The 21,752-nt window shown below is 60.8% G+C and overlaps 9 protein-coding genes across 9 annotated transcripts; 5 read left to right on the forward strand and 4 right to left on the reverse strand.

Moving 5' to 3' along the window:
• Positions 1-19: 19 nt before the first annotated feature.
• Positions 20-1,333, forward strand: SDRG_05029 (hypothetical protein). The gene is made up of 4 exons (XM_008610724.1): positions 20-51; positions 101-184; positions 235-415; positions 464-1,333. The coding sequence occupies exons 1-4, from the start codon at positions 37-39 to the stop codon at positions 1,255-1,257; spliced, it is 1,074 nt and encodes a 357-aa protein (XP_008608946.1). The 5' UTR covers positions 20-36; the 3' UTR covers positions 1,258-1,333.
• On the reverse strand, positions 1,271-4,175 carry SDRG_05030 (hypothetical protein; the record flags this gene model as incomplete). The annotated part of the gene is made up of 14 exons (XM_008610725.1): positions 1,271-1,472; positions 1,514-1,638; positions 1,689-1,980; positions 2,025-2,113; positions 2,163-2,315; positions 2,362-2,436; positions 2,481-2,591; positions 2,644-2,850; positions 2,900-3,059; positions 3,101-3,195; positions 3,240-3,405; positions 3,452-3,539; positions 3,589-3,724; positions 3,768-4,175. The coding sequence occupies 14 exons, from the start codon at positions 4,173-4,175 to the stop codon at positions 1,271-1,273; spliced, it is 2,307 nt and encodes a 768-aa protein (XP_008608947.1).
• Positions 4,176-4,271: 96 nt separating this feature from the next.
• On the forward strand, positions 4,272-6,353 carry SDRG_05031 (RuvB-like 2). The gene is made up of 4 exons (XM_008610726.1): positions 4,272-4,444; positions 4,490-4,797; positions 4,843-5,511; positions 5,564-6,353. The coding sequence occupies exons 2-4, from the start codon at positions 4,795-4,797 to the stop codon at positions 6,284-6,286; spliced, it is 1,395 nt and encodes a 464-aa protein (XP_008608948.1). The 5' UTR covers positions 4,272-4,444; positions 4,490-4,794; the 3' UTR covers positions 6,287-6,353.
• Positions 6,354-6,615: 262 nt separating this feature from the next.
• Positions 6,616-7,569, forward strand: SDRG_05032 (hypothetical protein). Its single transcript, XM_008610727.1, has one exon. The coding sequence runs from the start codon at positions 6,647-6,649 to the stop codon at positions 7,520-7,522; it is 876 nt and encodes a 291-aa protein (XP_008608949.1). The 5' UTR covers positions 6,616-6,646; the 3' UTR covers positions 7,523-7,569.
• Positions 7,570-7,577: 8 nt separating this feature from the next.
• Positions 7,578-8,803, reverse strand: SDRG_05033 (hypothetical protein; the record flags this gene model as incomplete). Its single annotated transcript, XM_008610728.1, has 5 exons — positions 7,578-8,162; positions 8,208-8,289; positions 8,338-8,444; positions 8,491-8,678; positions 8,725-8,803. The coding sequence occupies 5 exons, from the start codon at positions 8,801-8,803 to the stop codon at positions 7,578-7,580; spliced, it is 1,041 nt and encodes a 346-aa protein (XP_008608950.1).
• Positions 8,804-9,618: 815 nt separating this feature from the next.
• SDRG_05034 (hypothetical protein) lies at positions 9,619-11,702 on the forward strand. Its single transcript, XM_008610729.1, has one exon. It carries the CDS (start codon positions 9,640-9,642, stop codon positions 11,632-11,634), a length of 1,995 nt encoding a protein of 664 aa, XP_008608951.1. The 5' UTR covers positions 9,619-9,639; the 3' UTR covers positions 11,635-11,702.
• A 293-nt stretch (positions 11,703-11,995) lies between these two features.
• Positions 11,996-12,934, reverse strand: SDRG_05035 (hypothetical protein). Its single transcript, XM_008610730.1, has one exon. The coding sequence runs from the start codon at positions 12,890-12,892 to the stop codon at positions 12,023-12,025; it is 870 nt and encodes a 289-aa protein (XP_008608952.1). The 5' UTR covers positions 12,893-12,934; the 3' UTR covers positions 11,996-12,022.
• Positions 12,935-13,721: 787 nt separating this feature from the next.
• SDRG_05036 (hypothetical protein) lies at positions 13,722-18,205 on the forward strand. Its single transcript, XM_008610731.1, has 20 exons — positions 13,722-14,167; positions 14,214-14,245; positions 14,298-14,334; positions 14,386-14,544; positions 14,587-14,721; positions 14,770-15,282; positions 15,328-15,588; positions 15,635-15,691; positions 15,739-16,056; positions 16,103-16,303; positions 16,346-16,528; positions 16,574-16,675; positions 16,721-16,819; positions 16,866-16,961; positions 17,007-17,252; positions 17,302-17,424; positions 17,470-17,547; positions 17,594-17,665; positions 17,713-17,820; positions 17,871-18,205. Exons 1-20 carry the CDS (start codon positions 13,727-13,729, stop codon positions 18,156-18,158), a joined length of 3,549 nt encoding a protein of 1,182 aa, XP_008608953.1. The 5' UTR covers positions 13,722-13,726; the 3' UTR covers positions 18,159-18,205.
• SDRG_05037 (hypothetical protein) lies at positions 18,175-21,680 on the reverse strand (the record flags this gene model as incomplete). Its single annotated transcript, XM_008610732.1, has 10 exons — positions 18,175-18,327; positions 18,374-18,873; positions 18,920-19,027; positions 19,101-19,287; positions 19,338-19,504; positions 19,552-20,120; positions 20,169-20,613; positions 20,657-20,906; positions 20,952-21,293; positions 21,342-21,680. The coding sequence occupies 10 exons, from the start codon at positions 21,678-21,680 to the stop codon at positions 18,175-18,177; spliced, it is 3,060 nt and encodes a 1,019-aa protein (XP_008608954.1).
• Positions 21,681-21,752: the final 72 nt, after the last annotated feature.

Consider the following 21,752-nt stretch of genomic DNA (forward strand, 5'->3'; position numbering starts at 1 on the left):
TCTTGCGCATTCGCAATCTTGCGCTCGTGTGTCACGATGGCCCGCTGCAAGGTACGCTCGCCGCCGACGTCGATGCGTGCATGGCAGCCGATGCAAGTAGACGCGTCCTGCAAGCAAGAGCTTGGACGAGCTGATGGAGCCGCTCCACCTCGCCCAATGCACCAAGTGCCACCGCCCGATCTACGTACGTCCATCGTCGTCCTCGACATCACCACGCCTCGAGCCTGGTTGTAGAAGGCCCACATCGAGCAGCACATGCGGCAATGCGGCTTGCGCCACCATGCGCCACCATGCGCGAGCGACGTCCAAAGTGCTACAACGCAGGTCGGCTTGCGAGGCGCAAGCCAAGCCGCCAACGCCACCCTCTCGGTTGCGCGAGAACAAGAAGCGAGCCCATCGCGGGCGTCCAACAGCGGTAGGTTGGCGACATGCTGGCGTATATGCATGCTCATGTGGATGCTAGACGGGCCCGCCTTCCCCGCGCTCTTGCCCATGCACGAGTTGAAGGCGCTGGCCTTTACGCCCAAGTCGCGGCCCCACGTGCATACGACGGTGCAATTCGAGGCGACGCGGCAGATCCTCTTTGGACAGAGCACAGTCGCCAAGCGTGCGCTGCCGCAGAGCAAGAAACCACCGACACCAAAGCGCCAACGCGTGGCAACACCCACCACCAAGTCGCCCAAGCCCACCATTCCTACCGTCCAGCCGGTGCCTTCAACGTCTCGAGCCACGAGCAGTGCGTCTGCCCAGCCAGCTACCAAAACCACTGCAAAATGTGGCAAGAAGCCGTCGCCGCGACCACAGAAGCCACCGGCGACAATCGCACCAGCCAGTGCGAGAGTGCCCAAGAAGGCACGGACCGTGTCGCCCAAGGTCATCCGCGTACCGCCGAGTGCGCCCCTCAAGGCGGTGCCGCCGTCCAAGGCCGCTTTGCCGCGCTCGGTCGGGCGGATCGTACCGCCGCCGCTGCTGGCCTTTCCCAAGCACCTGTCCTTCCTGCCACCACCGCCCGTCGTGGGCATACTGCCCCGGTTGCCATCCCCGACGCTGCCCCACAAGAAGACGATTCCGCGCACAACGTTTAGCCCCGAGCTCCACCGCGCGTACACGGCGCTCCCGAGCCTCTTGGCGTGGGGCCAGGACGACCCGGCCATGATCCAGATGCCACCGTCGCTCGCCGCGTCCTCGCCAGTTTCGACGCCGTCGTCGCGGTCGTCGGACCTTCTTCTCCAAGCACTCTTGTTGCAGGATACGTAGTGGATTTTGCATCTCAAAGCTCTTCCTCGGTGATCTCGACCCGCGTTTTCTTCTTGAGCTTCTTCTTGAGCTTCTTGGGCTTTGGCGACGCCTCGGGCGGCGACTCGATCGACTCGACGTACGTCTGGAAGGTCTCAATGTCCTTGTCCGTGGGGTTGATCTCGATAAATTCTTTGCTCATGCGCAGGGCTTCGTCTTGGATGTCGGCGAGGAGCCTACTCGAGATGGTGTCCAGGGCTGTACAGGTGTAGCCTACTGCTTGGAGATGGGCAAATCACGGTCGGGCTGGCGGTCCGCAATCGCGAGCGCGCCGTGGTAGCGCATGTAGCTCAGCGCAAGGTTCTTGACAATGTCTTTTTTCGGGTACGAAATGCAGTAAATCTACAAAATATACCAAAATTCAGCACGAGAGGGATCGAAGCGGCGGCTACCGGCATAGCAATGTGGTAGATCCCGTCGAGCGCGTGCACAATGTCGCGCATGCCAAAGAGGTAGTCGTCGATCTCGTCGAACGTCGTGTCCTTCCCGAGCTTGGCGGACGTCTCGACCCAGTGCTGCAGGTAATGGAGCGCGCGCTGGTAGAGCCCGTCGTAGTAGATTTTGCGCGCGACAAACTCCCACGAGCCGGACGGGTACTGCGCCGCGTTGGCCAACGGGAACGTCGTGTTGTACATCTTCCACACGTGCTTGACGTCCTTGTTCCACTTGGCGATCGACGGCATCCTACCCATGCGATAGTTCAATAATGTCGATGTAATATAGTCTACTTTTTCTGCTCGTGGATCTTCCAGAGCATGCCGTGCGGCGTGATGTAAAACCCGTTGTAGTAGCCGTCTTTGCCGAGCGCCGATTCGTTCTAGTATCAATGTATCAAGTGACAAACCTTGGGCCATAACCAGACGGACCACAGCGTGAAGGTCCAAGTACATGGAGGTCGGGAACGTGTACATGTTTTGCATCACAAAGCGTCGCATGAGCTGCTCAAAGCCCTTGCTGCCGCGCTCGGTCGAGACCCCTTGCAGCAGCTGCGGGAACGTTACCCCCGGGTACAGCGCATGCTACCAAATACAGCTCTCCACACGAACGACGACGATCGATTCGTACCTGACGCTGGTACCAGTGGTACGGCATGAGCTGGAAGTTGAGGTGCATCACGTCCGGTCGTTTCTGCTCGCACTCCTACCGCCATGGCTCATCGCTTGACGTCAAGCGCTCGCACGTACTTGCAGGTACCGGACGCTGTTCCAGTTGATGTCCGTGTACGAAAGTAGGATCGCATCGGGCGGAAGCGTGTCCAGGAGAGCGTTGCCGTAGGCTGCAATGACATTTCCTTTCTATAAAAGCACAGCCGTCGTCCCTCGTTCATTGGGATAGCGAGCATCGCACCTTGGCGTGGTTGGCCATCGGGTACTGGGCACTGAGCTGCATGTAGACAAGCCCGACGGCCGAGAGCACCGCGCCCGCCTTGGCGACAAAGGTGAACGCTTTGGCGTTGAGACTGGCGTGCATGCGGGCGAGGCCGAGCCCGAGGAAGATCGCAATCACCAAGTTTGGCTGCATCCAGAACCGGCTGTGGATCGCTCGCGGCAGGGGCTAGGGTAATGCGTCAACACTGACATGTTGCCCACTGTGGACGACGTACGAGGTACAGCGGCAGGTTCGAGAGCGTGTGGAAGCACACCACGTAGTGCAAGAGGCACAGCAAGAGCAAGTCGTCGAGCGCCTTTTGCTCCGGCGCGCTCCCGAGCGCCGCTTCGATCGGCGCGGCGTCACTCTGGCGGCGCTCCATGTCGGCCGGATCACTAGGGCTGTGTTACATAGATAGATTGTCAGTGGAGCGTACAAGCGCCAGAGGCCATAGAGTGCGAGGATAAAGCCAATGCCGATGAACTGCTCGCGGGCGTCTTGGAGGTACACGAGCATGCGCTCGATCGGAGTCTACCACCATCGTTGCGCCATGCTGCTGCGAGAGACGGGCGTACCTCGGTGAGATTCGTCTTGACGGGCGAGAGCTTGAACGTGCCATACTCTTCGCGCACGAGGTGGCGGAGGAGGCCCATCCAGGACGACGCATTGCCCCACGAGCCTTTCCGGGCCGTCGTCGACACCTCCATCATGTGCAAGTACGGCGTCAAGCCCACAAAGAACCTAGTACGATCGGCATTAGCAGCGGCCAAGAAGACGCAGAACGCACAAGGCCGCAAAGAGGACAATGTGGTAGAAGCGGAAGACCGACCGACCGTGCCAGAGCACCCAGAGCACCATCGGGATCTCAAACAAAACTAGAAAATTGCGAGTCCGATCCGACTTTCGATGGGACGTGGAACGTACTCGCCGTGTGCTGGTTGGACATGGCGAGGCCGCATGTGAGCGCACCGAGCGCGGCCACATATGGACTCTGCGTCCGGCGAAAGATGGCGCAGAGCACAAAGAGCAAGCCGCAGAGGAGGTTGTTGAGGGCAAAGACCTAGACGCGGATGCACAAATGACGCACTATGTGGACAAAGTACCTCGGCACCGACGGCGTACTCCCACGTCAACGGTGCGAATGCGTACATGAGCCCGGCGGCGATGGCCGCGAGTCCGTGCGTCTTGTTGCTGTAAAGGTAGACAAAGTGCGCAATGCAGCCGGCGGCCAGCGCTGCGTACGTCGCGTTCAGGACGTTGGCAATGTACGCGGGCGGGAGCGCCGACCATTTCTGGTCGAGAACTGCGCGCAAAAGGAGCAGGTACAGCGGGTATCCTGGCGGGTGCGCGACGCCGCCGCCGGCGATGCAGGCTTCGGCCACGAGCTCGCCGCTGTCACCGCCCGCGACGCTGGGAAAGGCCGTCGCGACGTAGGTGGGGAGCGCGACAGCAACCGTTGCCGCGGCGGGCCACAGATCCCGAAGACCGACGTTCGAGCCGAGCTTGGCCATTTTGCAACTGAGGATCTCGCAAAGTGCAATCCAAGCGGTTCAACCGTCGAAAAATGCCAAAATATCGAAGCCAGCGCAACCTTCGATATTTCGAAAGCGACCGACCGACAAGGACCGTCTGCCGGCTGAGCACCTCGTCGAGACTGCGTTGCCGGCCTTCTATAGTACAGCTCCACTGCACGCCGGCTACACCATGCGGGTCCGCTGCGAGCTGGGCCGATGCGATCAAGGACGCATTTCCCTGGTCTCAATACGACAACAACACAAAGGTATGGTTAAGAGCTTAGTGGTATCGGCCGTGAGCTGAGCAGTAGAGGCCACGCGCTCCAAAGGTCGCGCGACCTCGTTGAAGAATGGTTGGCGGTTGCGTGGGCGACCCGGAGGTAGGACGAGCGGATACGCGTACGGCGCCCTGGCATGCGGCGGCGCTGTCGACGCGGCTGGGCTAGGATGATGCACCTCGATGCTGCCAAGGCGTGGCGCTCAAGCAGCTCGGGGCAGGACGATGCGTTGGTGGACGCCTAAGATACGCATCCGGATACTGCTTGTGGAATTTCGGACATTTTGATTGGAACTGCATTCGATAAAAATCCAACCACAGAAATCCGACAAAAAGCTCATGGTACCGACGCGACGATCGCGATCTTCGGGCTCATGCGCCATGTAGAGCGTGAAGACGACAACCGAGGTCCGTGACATCACGCGCATCGAGCGCATCGGCGCCCACTCGCACATCCGCGGCCTTGGCCTCGACGATGCGCTCGAGCCGCGCAACGTCAGCCAGGGCATGGTCGGACAGACGGAGGCGCGCAAGGCCGCGGGCATCGTCCTGCGCATGATCGAAGAAGGCAAGATTGCTGGCCGCGCGATCTTGCTTGCGGGCAAGCCGGGCACGGGCAAGACGGCGATTGCGATGGGCATTGCACAGGCGCTGGGCGAAGACACGCCGTTCACGACGATTGCCGGTAGCGAGGTCTTCTCGCTCGAGATGAGCAAGACCGAGGCGCTCACGCAGGCGTTCCGCCGTTCGATTGGCATCCGCATCATGGAAGAAACCGAGATCATCGAAGGCGAAGTCGTCGAGATCCAAGTCGACACGCCGACGGGGTCGGTCGGCGACAAGGTCGGCCGCCTCACGCTCCGCACGACCGAGATGGAGACTGTCTACGACCTTGGCACCAAGATGATTGACCAGCTCACAAAGGAAAAGATCGAGGCCGGGGATGTCATTACGATCAACAAGGAGAGCGGCAAGATCTCCAAGCTCGGCCGGTCGTTCACGCGCTCCAAGGACTACGACGCGATGGGTCCGCAGACGCGCTTCGTCCAGTGCCCCGTACGCGTCCACGCTCTATCCTGCACGGTGTCTCATATGTGCAATCATGTAGGAAGGCGAGCTGCAGAAGCGCAAGGAAGTCGTCCATGTCGTGAGCCTCCACGAGATCGACGTCATCAACTCGCGCTCGCAAGGCTTCCTCGCGCTCTTTGCCGGCGACACGGGCGAGATCAAGGACGAGGTCCGTGAGCAGATCGACACCAAGGTCAACGAGTGGCGCGAAGAAGGCAAGGCGACGATCGTCCCGGGCGTCCTCTTCATCGACGAGGTGCACATGCTCGACATCGAGTGCTTCTCGTGGCTCAACCGCGCGCTCGAGTCGGACTTGGCGCCCGTGCTCATCATTGCGACCAACCGCGGCATCACGCGCATCCGCGGCACCAACTACAAGAGCCCGCACGGCATCCCGATCGATCTCCTCGACCGGCTCATGATCATCTCGACCAAGCCGTACAGCGAGGCGGACGTGCGCAAGATCTTGAACATTCGCTGCGAAGAGGAAGACGTCGAGATGACGGACGACGCCAAGGACCTCCTCACGCGCATCGCGATGGAGACGAGTCTCCGGTACGCGATCCACATCATCATGACGGCGTCGCTCGTGTGCACCAAGCGCAAGGGTACCGAGGTCGACGTCGCCGACATCAAGAAGGTCTACTCGCTCTTTGTCGACGTCAAGCGCTCGACGCAGTTCCTCATGGAGTACCAGCACGAATTCATGTTCAACGAGATCAACGACGACGTGGACGGCGACGAGGATGAAGACATGGCGTAAGAAGCAACCACCCATTCTGTAGTCTTGTCTTCTCTGGTTGCAGTTCAACGACAGCACTGTCCTCCTGATCGACGACATTCGAAGTAGAGTCGAGTAGCTTCTAGTCGAGTAGGTTCGCATCGTCTTGTGGGCGACAGCCTTGTCGGCGTGACGAGGCGCGCGTTGGGAGGTCGGGTAACCCTACCCCCAATCAGATCTGATGTTCGTTTTGAAATTGCATAAAAACGGTCGAAAGGGTTTTAGTACGTAAAAAGCGGTTTAACGCGTTTGAAGTGGATTAAACGTGTTTATGGAGACGTTTTTCGCACGTCAAAGAAGCGACTGACGTGGCGTGGGCGAGTTTTGAAAATCTTGCCGACGATGGAAGCTGCGCTGCAGACGATCGCGGCGATCGAGGCTGCTGCCAAGGACGGCCATGGCGGCCTCGCGCTCTTCATCATTGACCCGCAGGTGGACTTCCACCCGGGTGGCTCGCTGGCGATCCCGACGGCCAACGACGACGCCGAGCGCACCGCGGTCTTTATCCGCAAGCACATGGGTGCGATCACGCAGCTCGTCATTACGCTCGACTCGCACCAGCGCCTCCACATCGCCCATGGCGTCTTCTGGAAGGATCTGGACGGCGTGTCGCCGGCGCCGTTCACGCTCATCACGTCTGCGGACGTCGCCAGTGGCAAGTGGTCGCCGCGGGCGCCCGAACTGCAGGCGTATGCGTACGAGTACACAAAGGCGCTCGAGGCCGGCGGCCGCTTCACGCTCTGCATTTGGCCCGAGCACTGCATCATTGGCACGAAGGGCCAGGCGATCGTCGATGTCGTGCACGACGCGGCGCTTGAGTGGTCCCGCGTGAGCCGCCGCCCGATCACGTATGTGCAAAAAGGCAGCAACTGCTACACTGAGCACTACTCGGCGCTGCGTGCGGACGTCGAGCTGCCGCACGACCCCGAGACGTCGCTCAACGTCGGTCTCATTGACGCGCTCAAGACCGCGGGCGTCGTCGCCGTGTGCGGCCAAGCGCTCTCGCACTGCGTCAACTTTACAGTGCGCGACCTAGTGCAGCACTGGCCGGCGGGCCGCGCGAGCGACATTGCGATCTTGACCGACTGCACGTCGCCCGTCGCGGGCTTTGAGTCGAGCGGCGCCGACTTTATCGCCGACATGAGCAAGCTTGGCGTGCGCTTCCTCGACTCGACCAGCGACGCGCTCCTTCTACGCTCGCCCCGCAAGAAGGTCTAAGTCACGCGTTGCAAGCTGCGATTTCAATACATGCGCGTTCATTCGTCCTTGGTTCTTATGGCAAAAGGCGCGGCGCAGGCAGCTGGCGCGCCACCAGCACCCAGTCGTGCAAATGCATTTCGAGCAACCGCACGAGCACCGTGTTGGGGTCGTGGTGGCCGCGGACAGTCTCGAGCGTCCCGACAGCATCCTTCTTGAGGACGTAGTAGAAGAGCTTGCGGAAGAGTCCCCGGTCGGGCTGCTGGAAGAGCTTGACGCGGGCCTTGACGGCGTCGAGGGCCGTGGCCAGCGTCGCTCGCGACGCCGACGGGTGGCGTCGCTGGAGGTAAAGGATCTCGGCCTCCGACGCACGGTGCAAAACGCCAACAAGCTCGTCCTGCGGCCCATTCCACGGGATCGGCGCGGCCAACGCAGCGACGTTGGTGAGCGATGTCACGTGCGGTAGGCACGTCATCGACGACTGCAGTGCTTGCCACACCTCGTCGTGGCGGTCGAATAAGAGCTCGATGGGCACGCAGGGAAGCGACGTCGGCAGTGTTGGCGGGACGCCACGCTGCGTGTCTTCGGTGCGGTTGAGGAACCGTAGCAGGTTCACGCGCGCAGCGAACCCGTTGTAGTGCTGCACGATTGCCCGCAGTGCCTAGCCCAAAAATCCTAAAATGAAAATGAAACTAGGATTGCATACGACAATTGGCGAGGCAGCGCTATTGAGCGCGGCCGTCATGGCCTCGCAGAAGGCCGCTGCGTGGCGCCGTACAGCGCGGGGTCTAGACACCGTTCCTTGTGTGAGCTATTGCCATGTCGTAGGACAATACGTCGAGGGCGTCAGGTACGGCTGCATGTGCGCGCTGGGCTCCATCACGATACGCGAGGACGGGGAGGGTGCGGCTGCGAGGTACGCATGCACGGGCGTGAGCGCCGCCTAGAGCAGACTAGCGCCACGGACGACGAAAGGTGGAGCGTCCTACCTGAATGGAGATGTGCAAGCGATGTTCGCTTGACGCAGTTGTAAGCGCGACGACGGCGTCAAACATGGGCAGCATCGCTGCCCAGTCGTCGCTCTCGCGGGCGGCTTCGCGCAGCGCCGCAAACGCGAGCGCGTCCGCGTCGGCCTTGGCGACATCGGCGCCAAGCGCTTCCAGCGCCGCCATGACACCTGTCGACGTAGCATACATCAGCATGTCGTCTTACGAAGAACATACCTTCCGCCGCGCCCACGTGGTTGATCTGGGCGAGGACGACGAGGGCCGCTTGGAGCGTCGCCTGCGCCTCGTCCTGCATGGTGGCTTCGGCAACAAGTGACGCACGAGAAGGGGATCGGCCAGTCATCGATCTGCACCACCAAAATGCTACGTACAAAGAAGAACGTACGTCGGGCAATAGACAAGTGGTGCCTACGCAAGCGATCGTCGTCTCATATGAACGCGAGCAACCAGCCCAAAAGCCCAGAAGCCAGAAGCCCAGAAGCCCAGAAGCTATCTCCGGAGACGGGGTCCGTGGAGTCCTGTGGTGAAAACGAGGTGTGTGGTGCAACGCAGAGGGTCCAGGCTGTCATCAGTACCAATACCAGTGGGCCTTTGCGCCGCGATCGCATCAACATGGCTAAGCGGTCCAGTCGATTTCGGCTTGGATGCGGTCGAGAGGAACTCCCTGAGCGCGAAACGTGGGTGTTGGATCCTGCCAAGTCACGTCAAGCTGACGCTGGTGTCATAGAGCAGGTATTGCTGCAAAAGGGTTGAGTGTGGAAGCGGCTGTCAAGCGCAGAGAAGCAGGTTCGTGTCGGTGGCCGAGTAAGGAGAACGTCCGATAGAAAAATAGCTCCCACCAGCCCACCGCGCTCGGGATCTGTGCTCCTCTCGAGGCCGCGCCTCCACGGACAACAACTGCATCCATCCTACAGGCATTGTTGCGAGTTCATTGAGTGGCAAGCAGGTTGAAGCGGCGTCGTTGCGCGCCGAAAGTGGCCAATCACAGCGCGAGATGAGCTGGCCAATCCACGCGCGATCGGGCATCTTTTTGGACGAATTACTACCAATGCGAGCTTATCGTTTGATAATAGTATCCGGCATTCTATCCGGATGCCGGGCACTAGCCAACAACGGCCCATCAATAGTGGCATGGCGGTGTACTACTCGATCGCAGTCGCCCGCGCGGGCGAGATCGTGAGCCGCAGCCTGGTCAAGGCCGAGACGGACACGACGCTTCGGTCTCTCTTTGGCATGTACGAGGGCGGGAAGCACGCGATCGGCTTCATGGACCCGGCGGTCAAGGCGGGGACGCGCACGGCGGTCTTTGAGCAGCACGACGCGACGATGGACCTTGTGGACCTCGACATGCCGATTCGCCTCGTTCGGGAGATCTGCGGCGACGTGACCAAGTTCCTCTTCCAGGCGGCGCCTGCCATCGTCCCTGCCCCAGCGCTATTGCCGCCGCCATCCGCGCCTGTCGTTGCCGCCACACCGCAGCCAGTTCCTACTGCGCCCAAGCCCAAGCCCGTCGCGGCTACGCGAGGCCGCAAGCCGCGCAAAGCCGTGGTCGTCGACTCGTTTCTGCGCGCGAGCGATTTGAATCGGATTGGTGACGTGACTGCCAAGGCGCCGACCAAGCAGCCAGCGTCGCGATACCGTGCGCCAGCTCCACGCATCGCCGAGGGGCGCACAGCATGCACGACCGCCGTCCTTCCAGATGCGTCGACCTCGGCGTTGGCACGTGCGACCGTCGTCCACCAGAAGCATGCGATGACGCCCCTCAACAAGAACGCGCTGGGTCGTATTCTCGAAGCCGTCAAGGCCAACAAACCATCGAGTCGTGCTGTGTCACCGCCCAAAGCCCCGCGCACGCGTCCCCACTACTTCAACGTCGCCCCTCCTTACGACGAGGACGACGACAATGACGACAATGACAGTGACGCTAGTGTCGCCGACGACGACGACGACGACGATGCGATTGAAGTCGTCCAGGCTCCGGTTACCAAGCGCGCGTCCCGTCGTCTTGCGCCGTCAAGCCTCGCGTCCGCCGAGCCGCCTCGGCGCGAGCTCCGCATTCCGCAAGTGGTCATGACGTCCATGCCCCGGTCCCGCACGCAGCGGCTGCCCGCGCGCCGCGCTGCGCTGCGCAAATCAACCTCAGCACTGACCGAGATGGTCTTGTCGGCAGACGGCGCCGTCGTCACGGGTAATGTTCTGGGGCGGTCGTCGGACGTCGACGCGTCACCTCGCCGGCCGCCGCCACGACGGCCCACGCGGCGGACGAGCGCGTCGCAAAGCCCCGAGAAGGTGCTGCCGCTGCGCACGTCGACCCGCAACAAGTCGATCGTTGAGATCTCGAGCGACGACGAAGCGTGTTCTGTCCCGTCACCGTCCTCGACTACGCGTCTGAGTCTGAGCACAGGAACCCCGACCAAGCGCCCCGACACAGATATGACCACTGCATCGCCCGCGTCACACAGGGAAGCGGCAACGCCGACGAAGCAGCCCAGTCCGCTTCAACCACAGACGCCGCCGCCAGTCGACGTTGCAGAAGCCAATGCGACGCCAACCCTGCCGGATGTCCCTGATGTCACCACGGCTAAAGCTGGTCCCACGGGCACGCCAGAGATGGCGCGGAAGAAGCGGCTCTTGTCGCTGGACGACACGGTCGAAGAGCATGTACACGATGTGTCGCCGCCTGCCAAGCGCCGGCTCTCTTCCTTTGGTGACGTTCCGTCGTCACCTGCCACGCGCCACGTCTCGTCGTCGAATGACGCCGAGTCGTCATCCAATACGGCGGACGAAAATACAATGACCGAGCCGCGGTCCGTGATTGAAGACGAGCTGGCGACGCTGCTGCACGAAGCGTCGGCCGTCGAGCTCGTGCAGCTCCGCGAAGCCAACCCGAACGACCAGGCCAACTTTCTCGGCGAAGAGCTCAACGAAGTCAAGCGCCACGTGCAGCTGCAAAAGACTTCAGCGGGTCTCTATCAAGTTGCGTTCACGAAGGCAAGTCACGCCGACATTGCGCCGCACGAGAACCCAAACGTGGTGTTGACCAACCTCTTTATGAGCCACGACGACGACTGGTCCCGCGTCGCGACCCTCGTGAGTCTCGGGCGCGTCCTGCGCGCCGCCCCGTAGGAACTTGTTGTATTATCCAAAGGGATCGGTATCGATTATCTAATACTTGCTTTGAATTGTTGTTGCTACCGTGGATAGCTCGGTGATCCAGTCGGCTTGGTATGGCACTTGACATATTGTATTGTATCATGTTCAACCCCAACTTTCGGGCTTGATGCACTCGTCGGAGCGTCTTGTTGGCGGCGTTAGAGTTGCCTAAGCTCTTATGCTCTTCTGATCCAAGAAAGGTCCATGGAGTACTACTTACTCCACCTCGGTGGAAGGAACGAGGAATGCACGCTTGATGATGGCGCAGCTCATGGCTACGATGGGACTCGAAGCGTCCGGTGCAGACAATGTGTCCACAGTAGGCAAGACACGATGTGATAGACCAACGATATATGAGTTCTTAGTGCAGCCACTGGTTGTCGTCGTCGTCGTCGTCCTCGGTGAGCCCATACTTGCCGAGAATCGCGTCGATGGTCTTGTCTTGCTGCGTCGTCGAGAGCGCGCGGCGCGTGCGCACGTACGTTTTCGTCCACTTGCGCTTCCGACAGAGCGCCGTCGGGTGCCCCTTGGCGCTCTTGTACCATGGCCCGTCCCAGGACGCGGCGTAGAGCCAGCCGTCGGGACAGAGGTCGTCGTCGCAGTATTCGTTATTGCTTTGCTGGCGCGGCTCGTGGAGCGCAATGACCCACCCCACGGGCGACGTGAACGCGGCCGGAATCACGTGCTCGACGGTCGTTTCCATCTTGGAGTGGCCCCAGCCCGAGATCGGCCGCCACTTTTGCGTCTCGACCATCTCGTCGACGATCTCGGCCTGGAGCGACGGGTCGGTGTAGGGCTCGAGCACCTGGACCGTGACGAGGAGGACGCTGTGCACCTTCTGGCTGCTAAATTCGTCAGGCACGTCGAGCGGCCACTCGAGAGACCGCATGGTCTTGTCCATCTCAAACTGGGCCAAGGCGAGGACGGTCGAGCCAATGAGGTCGTCGGCGTTGAAGAGGTCGTGGTCGTACACCTCGACGACGAGCGCGCTGGCGTACATGGCGTCTTGCGTGAGCACAAACTCAAAGACCTCGGCGCCCCAGACCGGGTTGAGCGTCGACGCAATGCAGCTGCTCGTGAAGCGCTGGTCGCCAATGCGGAGGACCACATATGGGTCGCTCTTGCCGCGCGAGATGCCGCCAAAGGTGTAGTCGGCGGCCGCAAGGTCTCTCGCCGCATGCAGCGTCAGGCGCAGGCGGCGGTCGGTCGGCGCAGCGTCCGTCGTCGTCATCTCGTCGATGGCAGGTGGCAGGCGCTTCGAAAGTCGCAGCCGCGGGGTAGAGTGTCATTCGATATGCAATTGTGTTTATCCATAATGTCTCAATATTATCAAGTCGCGAATATCAGGATCTGTGCAATCAACAAACACGAATCGATCCCAGATCGCGCGATACTATCACTGCCAGCGAAATGACACCACTGCAGACTGCTCTTTGAGCTGAAAGCAGATACAAGGTCCACTATGTGGCGAGAGCGATCGCACCTTGGATCAACGTGGGTCACTTTATGAGACGAAATTGAGATATTTACTCAATACGAGACGGTTGTGGTATATCACTTTGATACAATTGGCAAGAGGTTCCGTGACAAGCATAAATTCGCAGCTCGGCGGCGATATCGAGAACCGACAGGGTTGTCGAGTAGCTTTGCAGCGGCTCCATTCTGTAGCTGGTTGAGCTACCTGGTTGATTACCTCAGCTATCCCTAATGCCTAGAAACGGTTGATGGGCCCTTGATTTTGCTAGTCGCTGTTGCTCATTCTTCACCGCGACCAAGACGGCCATGGGCCCTGCAACGCTGTATATTTTCGAGCTCGGCACACCTGTTCAAGGCGTCTGGCTGATACATGAGATGCGTCCTGATGTAGTTAGTCGATTCGCACATGGCCGCCGAGTTAGTCGACTGAGGATCTCACGCGGCCGTTGCGCATTCGAACACTACGTGGCGACATCTCCTGTCGTCCGCTAAAAATACTGATTGGCCAATTCGTCGAAAAGCATGGTCTTTTTAGCCAATAAGAGCGCATCGCGCTGTCGCTCGATCTTCAGCAGTCTTAATATAGCGGATGTCGAGGTTCCTGCGGGCAGCGACGCATGCTGGCAAGACGGGCGTCGGCTTCCACGTGCAGGTCACGCTGCACCGCCTGACGACCGCGGACCCGGAGCTCAAGGAGGCCGAGGGCATCTACGCGGTCGCGACCCGCGGCCAGCACAAGGTCAAGAGCGCCAACGCCAAGGTCGGCGCCTTCCGTAGCGACACGGCGAGTCGCCATGCGTCCTGGACCGACGAGGTCATGAGCCTGCACGCGACCATGTACCGCAGTGGCAAGGCGTCCGGGTACCAGTCCAAGCTCATGACCATCGAGTTGGTCAAGGCCAAAGGCGACGGCCACCTCGCGACGTTCGAGCTCGACCTCGCCACGTACATCTCGGATAAGAACGGCAGCACGAATGCATGCGATGCGACGCTGCAGGCCAAGAAGAGCTGGGGCAATGCAACACTCATGGTACGAGGTCGTGCTCACGAAGTGGGGAATGCAGTGGCTCTTGTAGGTCACGATCACGAGCAACCTCGATACTGAGAGGTATTCCGTCCCATTCTGCTGTACGCAAAGGCTGAGTCGAGATGCTCTGTAGGCCCGTGACCGCCTCGACTACATCGTCCGCGCTTCATGTAGTATCGTAATGTCGCCGTACGCAGCGAATTCACGGCTGCTGCATGTAGCATGACCACGAGACGTCCGAGTGCGAAGACAGCCAGGTGTCGCCCGAGAAGCGGCGCTCGTCCACGTCGGCGTCGTCATCACCCGACCGGCGGTTGCCATCAACGTCGTCGCACATCATCACGACGATCCCGGAAGCGACGACAACAGCGAGCAATGAGGTGCATCGCAAGCCATTTCCAGGGCCTTACATCGGCATGTAGGAGGCCAATGCGGTCAACTTTGCGACGCAGATCATCAAGTACGACCGTACGACCAAGGAGCTGCAAGCGAAAATCGAGTCGCTCTCGCAGCAGCTGTCGGCCGCCAAGGAGCAGTACAAGGTGTCGATTCAAGACGTATGTTGCTTCCTTGTGTGTATGTTCGAAGCGATCGCATCTGACTAGGTCCTCGAGTGGAAGACAAAGCACAGCCAGCTAGAGTCGTCACAGTCAACCCTCCATGACGAGCTACAGAGTTTACGTGAGAAGAAGGGAAAAGCCGAGAAGGAGGTCGTCTTGCGCCGTACCGAGCTGCAAAACACGCTCGAGTCGAGCTCCCGCGTCAACGTCGTGCAGCTTGAGCGCATTCGCCACCTCACGAGCGTCAACGAAGACTTGAAGGCCAAGGTACACGAGCTCCAGACTGCGAACGACGCCGCGCAGGCCCAACTCCGGGCGTTGCAAGCCGAGGCCAGCCCGCCACAAGAGCGCTCGTTGGCGTCGTGGACCGACGGCCAGAACCGCGAAACAACGGTGTTAGCTGCGCAGTACCAGACGGCGCCAGCAGCGATCGCGAGCTCCCCCGACGTCATCGCCAACACGGTCGCTGAGCAGGTCGTGCGCCTCCAGAGCGAGAACCGGTCGCTGCACGAGTCGACCGCCTCACTCCAGCGCGACGTCGAGAATTTGGAAAACCAGGTGCGCACCAAGTGTCGGGTACTCCGTCTCACGGGGAGGAAGTAGCTCTTTGAACGCAGCTCGGAGCTGCAGCATGTGCTCGAGCTGCATGCCCATGCGACCGCAGCGTTGACGCTCAAGACGACCGAAGTCGAACAGCTCCAAGAGGCGCTTCGTTGCGACGACACTGCGTCACGTCCGGACGGCGGCGACGACGCGCTTGTCGCGATGCTCCGGAGCAACATTGACGAGCTGCAAGACGAGGTCACAGCACTCCAGTTCAAAAACAAGAGCCTCCGCGAAGGCAAGTCCAAAGCCGAAGAAGAGGTACATCTTCTCGACCTCTTGATGGGACTCTCAGTCACGTCGACAGCTGCTCAAGTGCGGTCGGCACGCCAGTACAACGTCCTCGACGAGCGCCGACGACGAGGTAGAAACGACGAGCGAGGCAAGCATGCAGTACATCGCACGGTGTAGGTGCAGCACAAGGACGCCCAGATCCTCGAGCTCTCGAGAGCTGCAGCAACGACGACAGCGCGCCTCGCGGCGCTGGACGCCGAGCTCGCGGCGCTGCGAAAAGAGCTCGCTGCCGAGAAGGCCAAGCCGCCACAAGTCGTTCAAGTCCGCGATGTGCTCGGTGCGCACTTTCCGAGTACGATGCCACCCCAAGACATGGAGCGGGCGCGGGCGTCGTCGCAGCACACGGTGGCGTCCACCAACGTCGACGCCGACGTTGCGTACCTCAAGCAGCAAGTCCGGGAGCTCAAGGACGCCAAGACGTCGACCGACCACGAGGTTTGGTTGTTGCAACCAGGATCGCCTAGCAGGGATGCTTCTGTAGCTACTGGAGACGCGCCAAGAGCTGGCGAGCGCTCTCGAGCTCCACTCGCGTATGCAAGCCGACAGCCAGCGCCAGCTCGATGACCTCCGGCACACCCTGGACGCGCTCGAGACTGAGAAAGCAACGACATCGGCCGAGGTGCGGCGGCTCACGACGCGGACCGCCCAACTCGAGGGCGAGATCGACACTTTGACGGAAAGAGTATGCGTCTCTCGAAGCCCATCGATTCTGAGAGCTGACTAGGTGGCGTCGGACACCCAAGAGAAGCATGCGCTGGCCGCGTCGTTGGAAGCGCTTGCAAGCGTCAACGAAGAGGTGACGCATGCCAAGGTCCAGGAAGCGACAGCGCAGCTGGCCATGGCCATCTCTGGGCTGCACGCTGAGCTGCAAGTGCTCGCAGACGACAACGAACGGCTCCAAGCCGAGGTAGAGCGCATTATGACGGTGCACGTGCCACTGTATATGGGCTAGCTGCGCGTCGAGGTGCAGCGCAACAGCGTCGCGAATGAAGTGAACGCTCTCAAGACGCAGATCCTCGAGATGAAGCAAGAGACAAAGCATCTGCAATATGAAGTCCGCTTCGAAATCGTCAAAGGTGATAACAAGCATTATCCCTAGCTCTCGGAGAAGACGGCCGAACTCGAGCGCGTCGTGTCGGATGCTGACGCGTCTGCACTGCACGAGCGGACGCTCGAGTGCTCGGCGTTGACAGCACACGTAGGGTTCATGTGTACCTTCTGGTGCATTTACAGGCCGTGTGTAGGTGGCGACCCTCATGCAGCAGCTCGAGGCGTACCAGGCGGCCGGCCAAACGCAAGCGACACCGACCGCGGACCATGTGGCGAGTCTCGAAGCCGAGGTTGGTATTGCTGCTTACACACGGCGTGCAAACGTGCATGTGTAGCTCTCGAGCTGCCAGGCCGAGCTGCAAGCGCTGCAAGAAAAGCATGTGAATGCACTCATGAAGGGCCGCGGATCCTCGTCCAACTCGGACGACGATGATGACTCGGACGACGAGAACGATGATGGTGATACGACGGGCAGCCGGTCGTCGGTCGTGCAGGTCGACTCGAGCACCGACGTCACGGCCACACTCGAGAGAAGGTCCGCTTCTGCGAGCGCCGACGAGCTCGCCGAGGTGCGGCGCGAGGTATATATGACCACCCCGAAGCTCTTTTTTGTATCGGCGCCGCCCCTAGTTGGCGGTGTCCCGTCTTGAGATCCAAGAGCTGCAACAGGAGCTCGAGATGGCGCGTGCGTCCACGACGACGTCACCACAAGTCGCCGCCCTTGAAATGGAGCTGCAAGCAGCAAATGAAATGGTAGCCATGCGCTCGAGTCTCAGATCTGATGTGCTGAGGCACTAGCTGCTCGTCAAGGCGGACCGCATTGCCACACTCGAGGCGGCGGTCGCAGCCGCGGAAAAAGAAGCAGCTGAAGCCCAGGTACAAGGCAAACACCGGCCGTTGCGCGCGTCTCACTCGGTTGCAGGCAATCGATGGCGCGTCGCTTCGACGTCGGCTCGCCGAGTTGGAAGACGAGCTACAGACGACCAAAGCTTCGGTGCGGCGCCATACCGAGTCTCGTAAATGATATTCAACCGACGATAGCTCGCGACGGCCCTCGATGCCGTGCACGACGGGGACTCGGACGACGACGACGACGAGACAAATGCGACGACGCACCTTGAAACCGAGTTGACGACGGCCAAAACCACGGTACGACACTGCTGTCCAACTACATGTCATGTTGGATATGGTATGAGTAGCTGGCAACCGTGACCGCCGAGCTGGACGCCGCCAAAGCCACCAACGACGCGCTGGAAGCCAAGCTGCACCAGTCGTCAGTTGTCTCGGCCGACGAGTGGCACCAACTCAAGGCCGAGAACGAGTTTTACCAGACCGAGCTCATTGCGACCAAGCTCAAGCTCGCGCAGCTCCAAGAGACTGTCGACGATGTTTCGGCCGAGTTCAAAAAGACCGAGAAGGAGCTCGTGCTACTCAAGATCCAAGGCGCAGAGGCCGCGCTCAAGACGGCCAAAGGCAAGAAAAAATAAGACCCCGAATAAGATCTTAGCGCGGTGAAGTCGTGCCGTTGTATGCATGCACGGTGCCATTGGCGAGCGTGAGCGTGCCTTTGCCATGGAGCGACACGTGGTTCTGCGTCCACTCGCCTTGAAAGACGTCGCCGTTGCCAAAGACGCAGACACCCCAGCCGCTGCGCACCTAGCCCACGCACTTGATACTTTGATCCTTTGATACAGTCGCCTACCCCGTGGACCCAAGCGCCGCTGTAGACGTCGCCGTTGGCGTACTTGCAGACGCCATGGCCGTGCGGGCGCATGTTGACGCACGCCCCGTCATAGACACTGCGCGTCGGAAACGTGATCGTCCACGGTCCATCGACAGGCGCGTCCCACTGCCAGACGCCGTCCTTGGTCGTGCCGTCGGCGCGCGACAGGACACCGGGGCCGTGCTTGACGTCAGCGCGCCACGTACCGACAAACGTGTCGGCAGATGTCACAAGCGTCCCGTCGCCGTCGCGCACGTTGTGAGCAAAGCTGCCCGTATAGACGTCGCCATTGGCATACGTGAGCGTGCCGACACCGTGCTTTTGCCCAAGTGCAAACTCGCCTTGGTACTTGGCGCCGTCGGCGCTGGTCAACGTCCCGACTCCGTGCTTCAAGCCGTGTTCGAATTCACCACTGTACACGGCGCCGTCCGCGGTGGTGTACGTGCCCGACCCGTGGAAGGCGTTGGTGCGCCACGCCCCTAGACATAGTCTCCAAACAAACTTCATTTCCAAGTTGGAGGAGACCCGTGTAGGTCTCGACGCCGCGCAAGATACACTTGCCGAGGCCATTCCGAGTGTCGTGCACCCAAGCGCCGTCGTAGACAAAGTCGTGGGCACCGCTCGTCAAGACACCTAAACGGTTTGGATCATTTGGATTCTTTGGATCGTTTGGATCGATTTTGGATCGATTTTGGATAGGTAATACCGTGTCCGTGGCGGCGGTCCATGTCCCACATGCCGTCGTACGTGTGCTGTGACGCTTTGGAAATGTACTTGCCGCGGCCGTGACGCTTGCCTTTGCGCAGGCCACCGAGGTACGTATCGCCATTCGGATACTCGATCGTCGTTATTGCCGACGTCGGCGCGTCATCCTGCGTCTCGTCGTCTTCGGTCTACGCCAAACGTCCGAACTCTCCACCGTCAACACGCAAGCACAACATACCAAGGAGATTTCGACGTACACCGGGGCATCGCCGGTCGTCGGCTGGCCATTGCGCCATTGCCCATGAAACGTGGCGCCGTCGTGGTTGACAAAGATACCGCGGCCTTGCCGGAGGCCGTCGACCCAGTCGCCCGTGTACACGGAGCCATTCGCGTACCGGCACGTTCCTAGCCTGCACGTCCATACGGGCTAGTTCGAATACGCAGCCAACTACCGTTGCCCCACGGGCGGCCTTGCTGGAGCTCGCCGCTGTACTTGTCGCCGCTGGGATACATAAGGATCCAGTCGTGGCCGTGGCCTTGCACCATCATATTGGCGCGCCAGAGTCCTTCTCTCGACTCTTTTGAGGCGCCAGAGGTGGCTTTGCCAAACCCTTGTCGCAAATCGTGTTGCCAGTCGCCGTCGTAGCCGTCGCCAGCGGTCACGTCTGCGTGGATTCCTTGGCCGTGGCGCTCGCCACCAACAAACGAGCCGGCGTAAACACTGCCATCGCGGTACCGGAGCGTGCCGACGCCATCAAAGCGCCCGATGGCCCACTCGCCGCTGTACGCTGCAAACGCCGCGTCCGACGAGTAACTTGCCTTGCCAACGCCGTGCGGCCGACCGTTGAGAAACTCGCCGTCGTACACAAAGCCCCGGTTGGCGTCGACGAGGTGTCCGAGGCCGTGAAAAGCATTGCTCTTCCACCGTCCCTTGTAGACGAAGCGGTCGCCGTCTTGGAAGAGCCCGTCCCCGCAGCGCGCATCGTGAGCCCAGGACCCGGTGTACGTGCCCTGGTGCGTGCTACATGTACTGCCTTAGCGCCCATCACAGAGTTTCAACGCGTTGTACGTAAGGACGCCGGTGCCGTGGCGCTGATCGTGAACCCAGTCGCCAACGTACGTGTACCCGGTGGCAGCTACGGTGTACGTGCCCCGGCCGTGGCGCTTTCCGTCGAGAAACTCGCCGACGTACGTATCACCCGAGTGATACGTATACCGGCCGTGCCCCGCGACCGGCGCCGGTGGCAGCGGGGCGGTCTCGAGCGACTGCGTTTCGCGCCACTTTGTGTAGTTGTATGTTTGATACCACGCATCGAGCCAGTCGGCGTGGTGCTCGACGTCCAGCGGCGTCAACGACGAGCGCCACACAAAGTCCGTGAACGACGACCGGCGCGGCTTGGGGTTCGCGACGGCTTTAAGAAGCGCTTCGAAGAACTGCGTTTGGACTTGGGCGACGACCCACGCGTCGCTGCCAACGTACTCGATCGGCGGCAACGCCTCGCTCGACGACGAAGCTACCGGGCGCTTCAGGATCCAACGGGCTTTTGAGAGACGTACAGGCAACCGTGGTCGCGAGGGTGGCGCCAAGGGCTGTCGTGTCAGGCCCAACGTCAGCCGCGATGGCGCCGCGCTCCGTGTGCCAGTGTACGCGCCCAGCGTCGAGATCCACGATCGCGTCGATCGGCGGCGTGTCGGCCATAGCCGTAGTACTGCAGAGAAGCAGCGCCAGGGGATCGCACGAGCCAACGAGACACCCGCCAACGTGCGACGAGAGCACCGATGCGAGATGCGCCGAGCCAAGGTACGGCTACGCTTCTATCGCACCGAGGAGCAGTAGCAACGATGTCTGTACCTGCAGGTAAAACGGATCATCATCGTCATTGGCAAGGACGAGAGGCAGCCCAAACTTGGTCCAGCGATACGCCGTCGGCGCCTCACTAGGAGGCGCATTGGCGTAGCCACCTGGAAAGAGCGAGAGGAGCGCTAAAATGGCTTTGGAGACGCGCGCGGGCGACGTGGCGAAGAAGACGATGCGGCCTTCGATCAAGACGAGCCGAAGCAGCGGCAGCAACGACGACGACAGTGTCGTCACAAGCTCCCGGAGCGGCCACGCCGTGGCTTCGGCAAGCGAAGGCGCGAGCGCCTGCAGCGCGTCGTAGAGCTCGATCACGCACGTATAGTCATCCGTGCAAGTCTACGCTTTACGTGTCGACATGAAAGAAGCAGAATGCGATGTCTCGACCTGCTCAAAGAATGAAAAGGCGGTGGCTTCGAGCGACGCGATGAGCGAATCGGTGAGCCGAGTGGTCAAGAGCACGACGACCTGGATGCGACCCGCGATGACGCGGCTGCACGCGACGCCGTGCCACGTTGGCGGTACCCAAAAAAAGTACGTCGACGATGCCATCGCTGGGGGTGGGCGCACGAGGCTCGGGAGCCGCGCGCGCAGCTCGTCGGTCCAGAGGTTCGAGGCGGAGGCGTCGGTGACGTCATTTGGCCCGTCCGACGGCGGGTACGACCACTCCAGCGCCGCGTGGGCGTCGCTGTAGGTGGCGACCGCCAGCAGCACCGACACAGTCATGATCGTGGTGTCTTGTCGAGTGCAATGTGAAACGGTTCATACTGCAGCGGGTGCAGATCGACTGCGCAAACC

The sequence above is a fragment of the Saprolegnia diclina genome (genome assembly GCF_000281045.1).
Source record: "Saprolegnia diclina VS20 unplaced genomic scaffold supercont1.13, whole genome shotgun sequence".
Lineage (NCBI taxonomy): Eukaryota > Oomycota > Saprolegniomycetes > Saprolegniales > Saprolegniaceae > Saprolegnia > Saprolegnia diclina.

Coding starts and splice junctions, on each gene's coding strand:
- SDRG_05029 (XM_008610724.1), top strand. Junction 185..234: donor AGTGCCACCGCCCGATCTAC/GTACGTCCATCG, acceptor GCCTGGTTGTAG/AAGGCCCACATCGAGCAGCA. Junction 416..463: donor ATCGCGGGCGTCCAACAGCG/GTAGGTTGGCGA, acceptor TGTGGATGCTAG/ACGGGCCCGCCTTCCCCGCG.
- SDRG_05031 (XM_008610726.1), top strand. Junction 5,512..5,563: donor CGCGCTTCGTCCAGTGCCCC/GTACGCGTCCAC, acceptor GCAATCATGTAG/GAAGGCGAGCTGCAGAAGCG.
- SDRG_05032 (XM_008610727.1), top strand. CDS start 6,647: ATGGAAGCTGCGCTGCAGACGATCGCGGCGATCGAGGCTGCTGCCAAG.
- SDRG_05034 (XM_008610729.1), top strand. CDS start 9,640: ATGGCGGTGTACTACTCGATCGCAGTCGCCCGCGCGGGCGAGATCGTG.
- SDRG_05035 (XM_008610730.1), bottom strand. CDS start 12,892: ATGACGACGACGGACGCTGCGCCGACCGACCGCCGCCTGCGCCTGACG.
- SDRG_05036 (XM_008610731.1), top strand. CDS start 13,727: ATGTCGAGGTTCCTGCGGGCAGCGACGCATGCTGGCAAGACGGGCGTC. Junction 14,545..14,586: donor CGACAACAGCGAGCAATGAG/GTGCATCGCAAG, acceptor ATCGGCATGTAG/GAGGCCAATGCGGTCAACTT. Junction 15,283..15,327: donor TCGAGAATTTGGAAAACCAG/GTGCGCACCAAG, acceptor GGGAGGAAGTAG/CTCTTTGAACGCAGCTCGGA.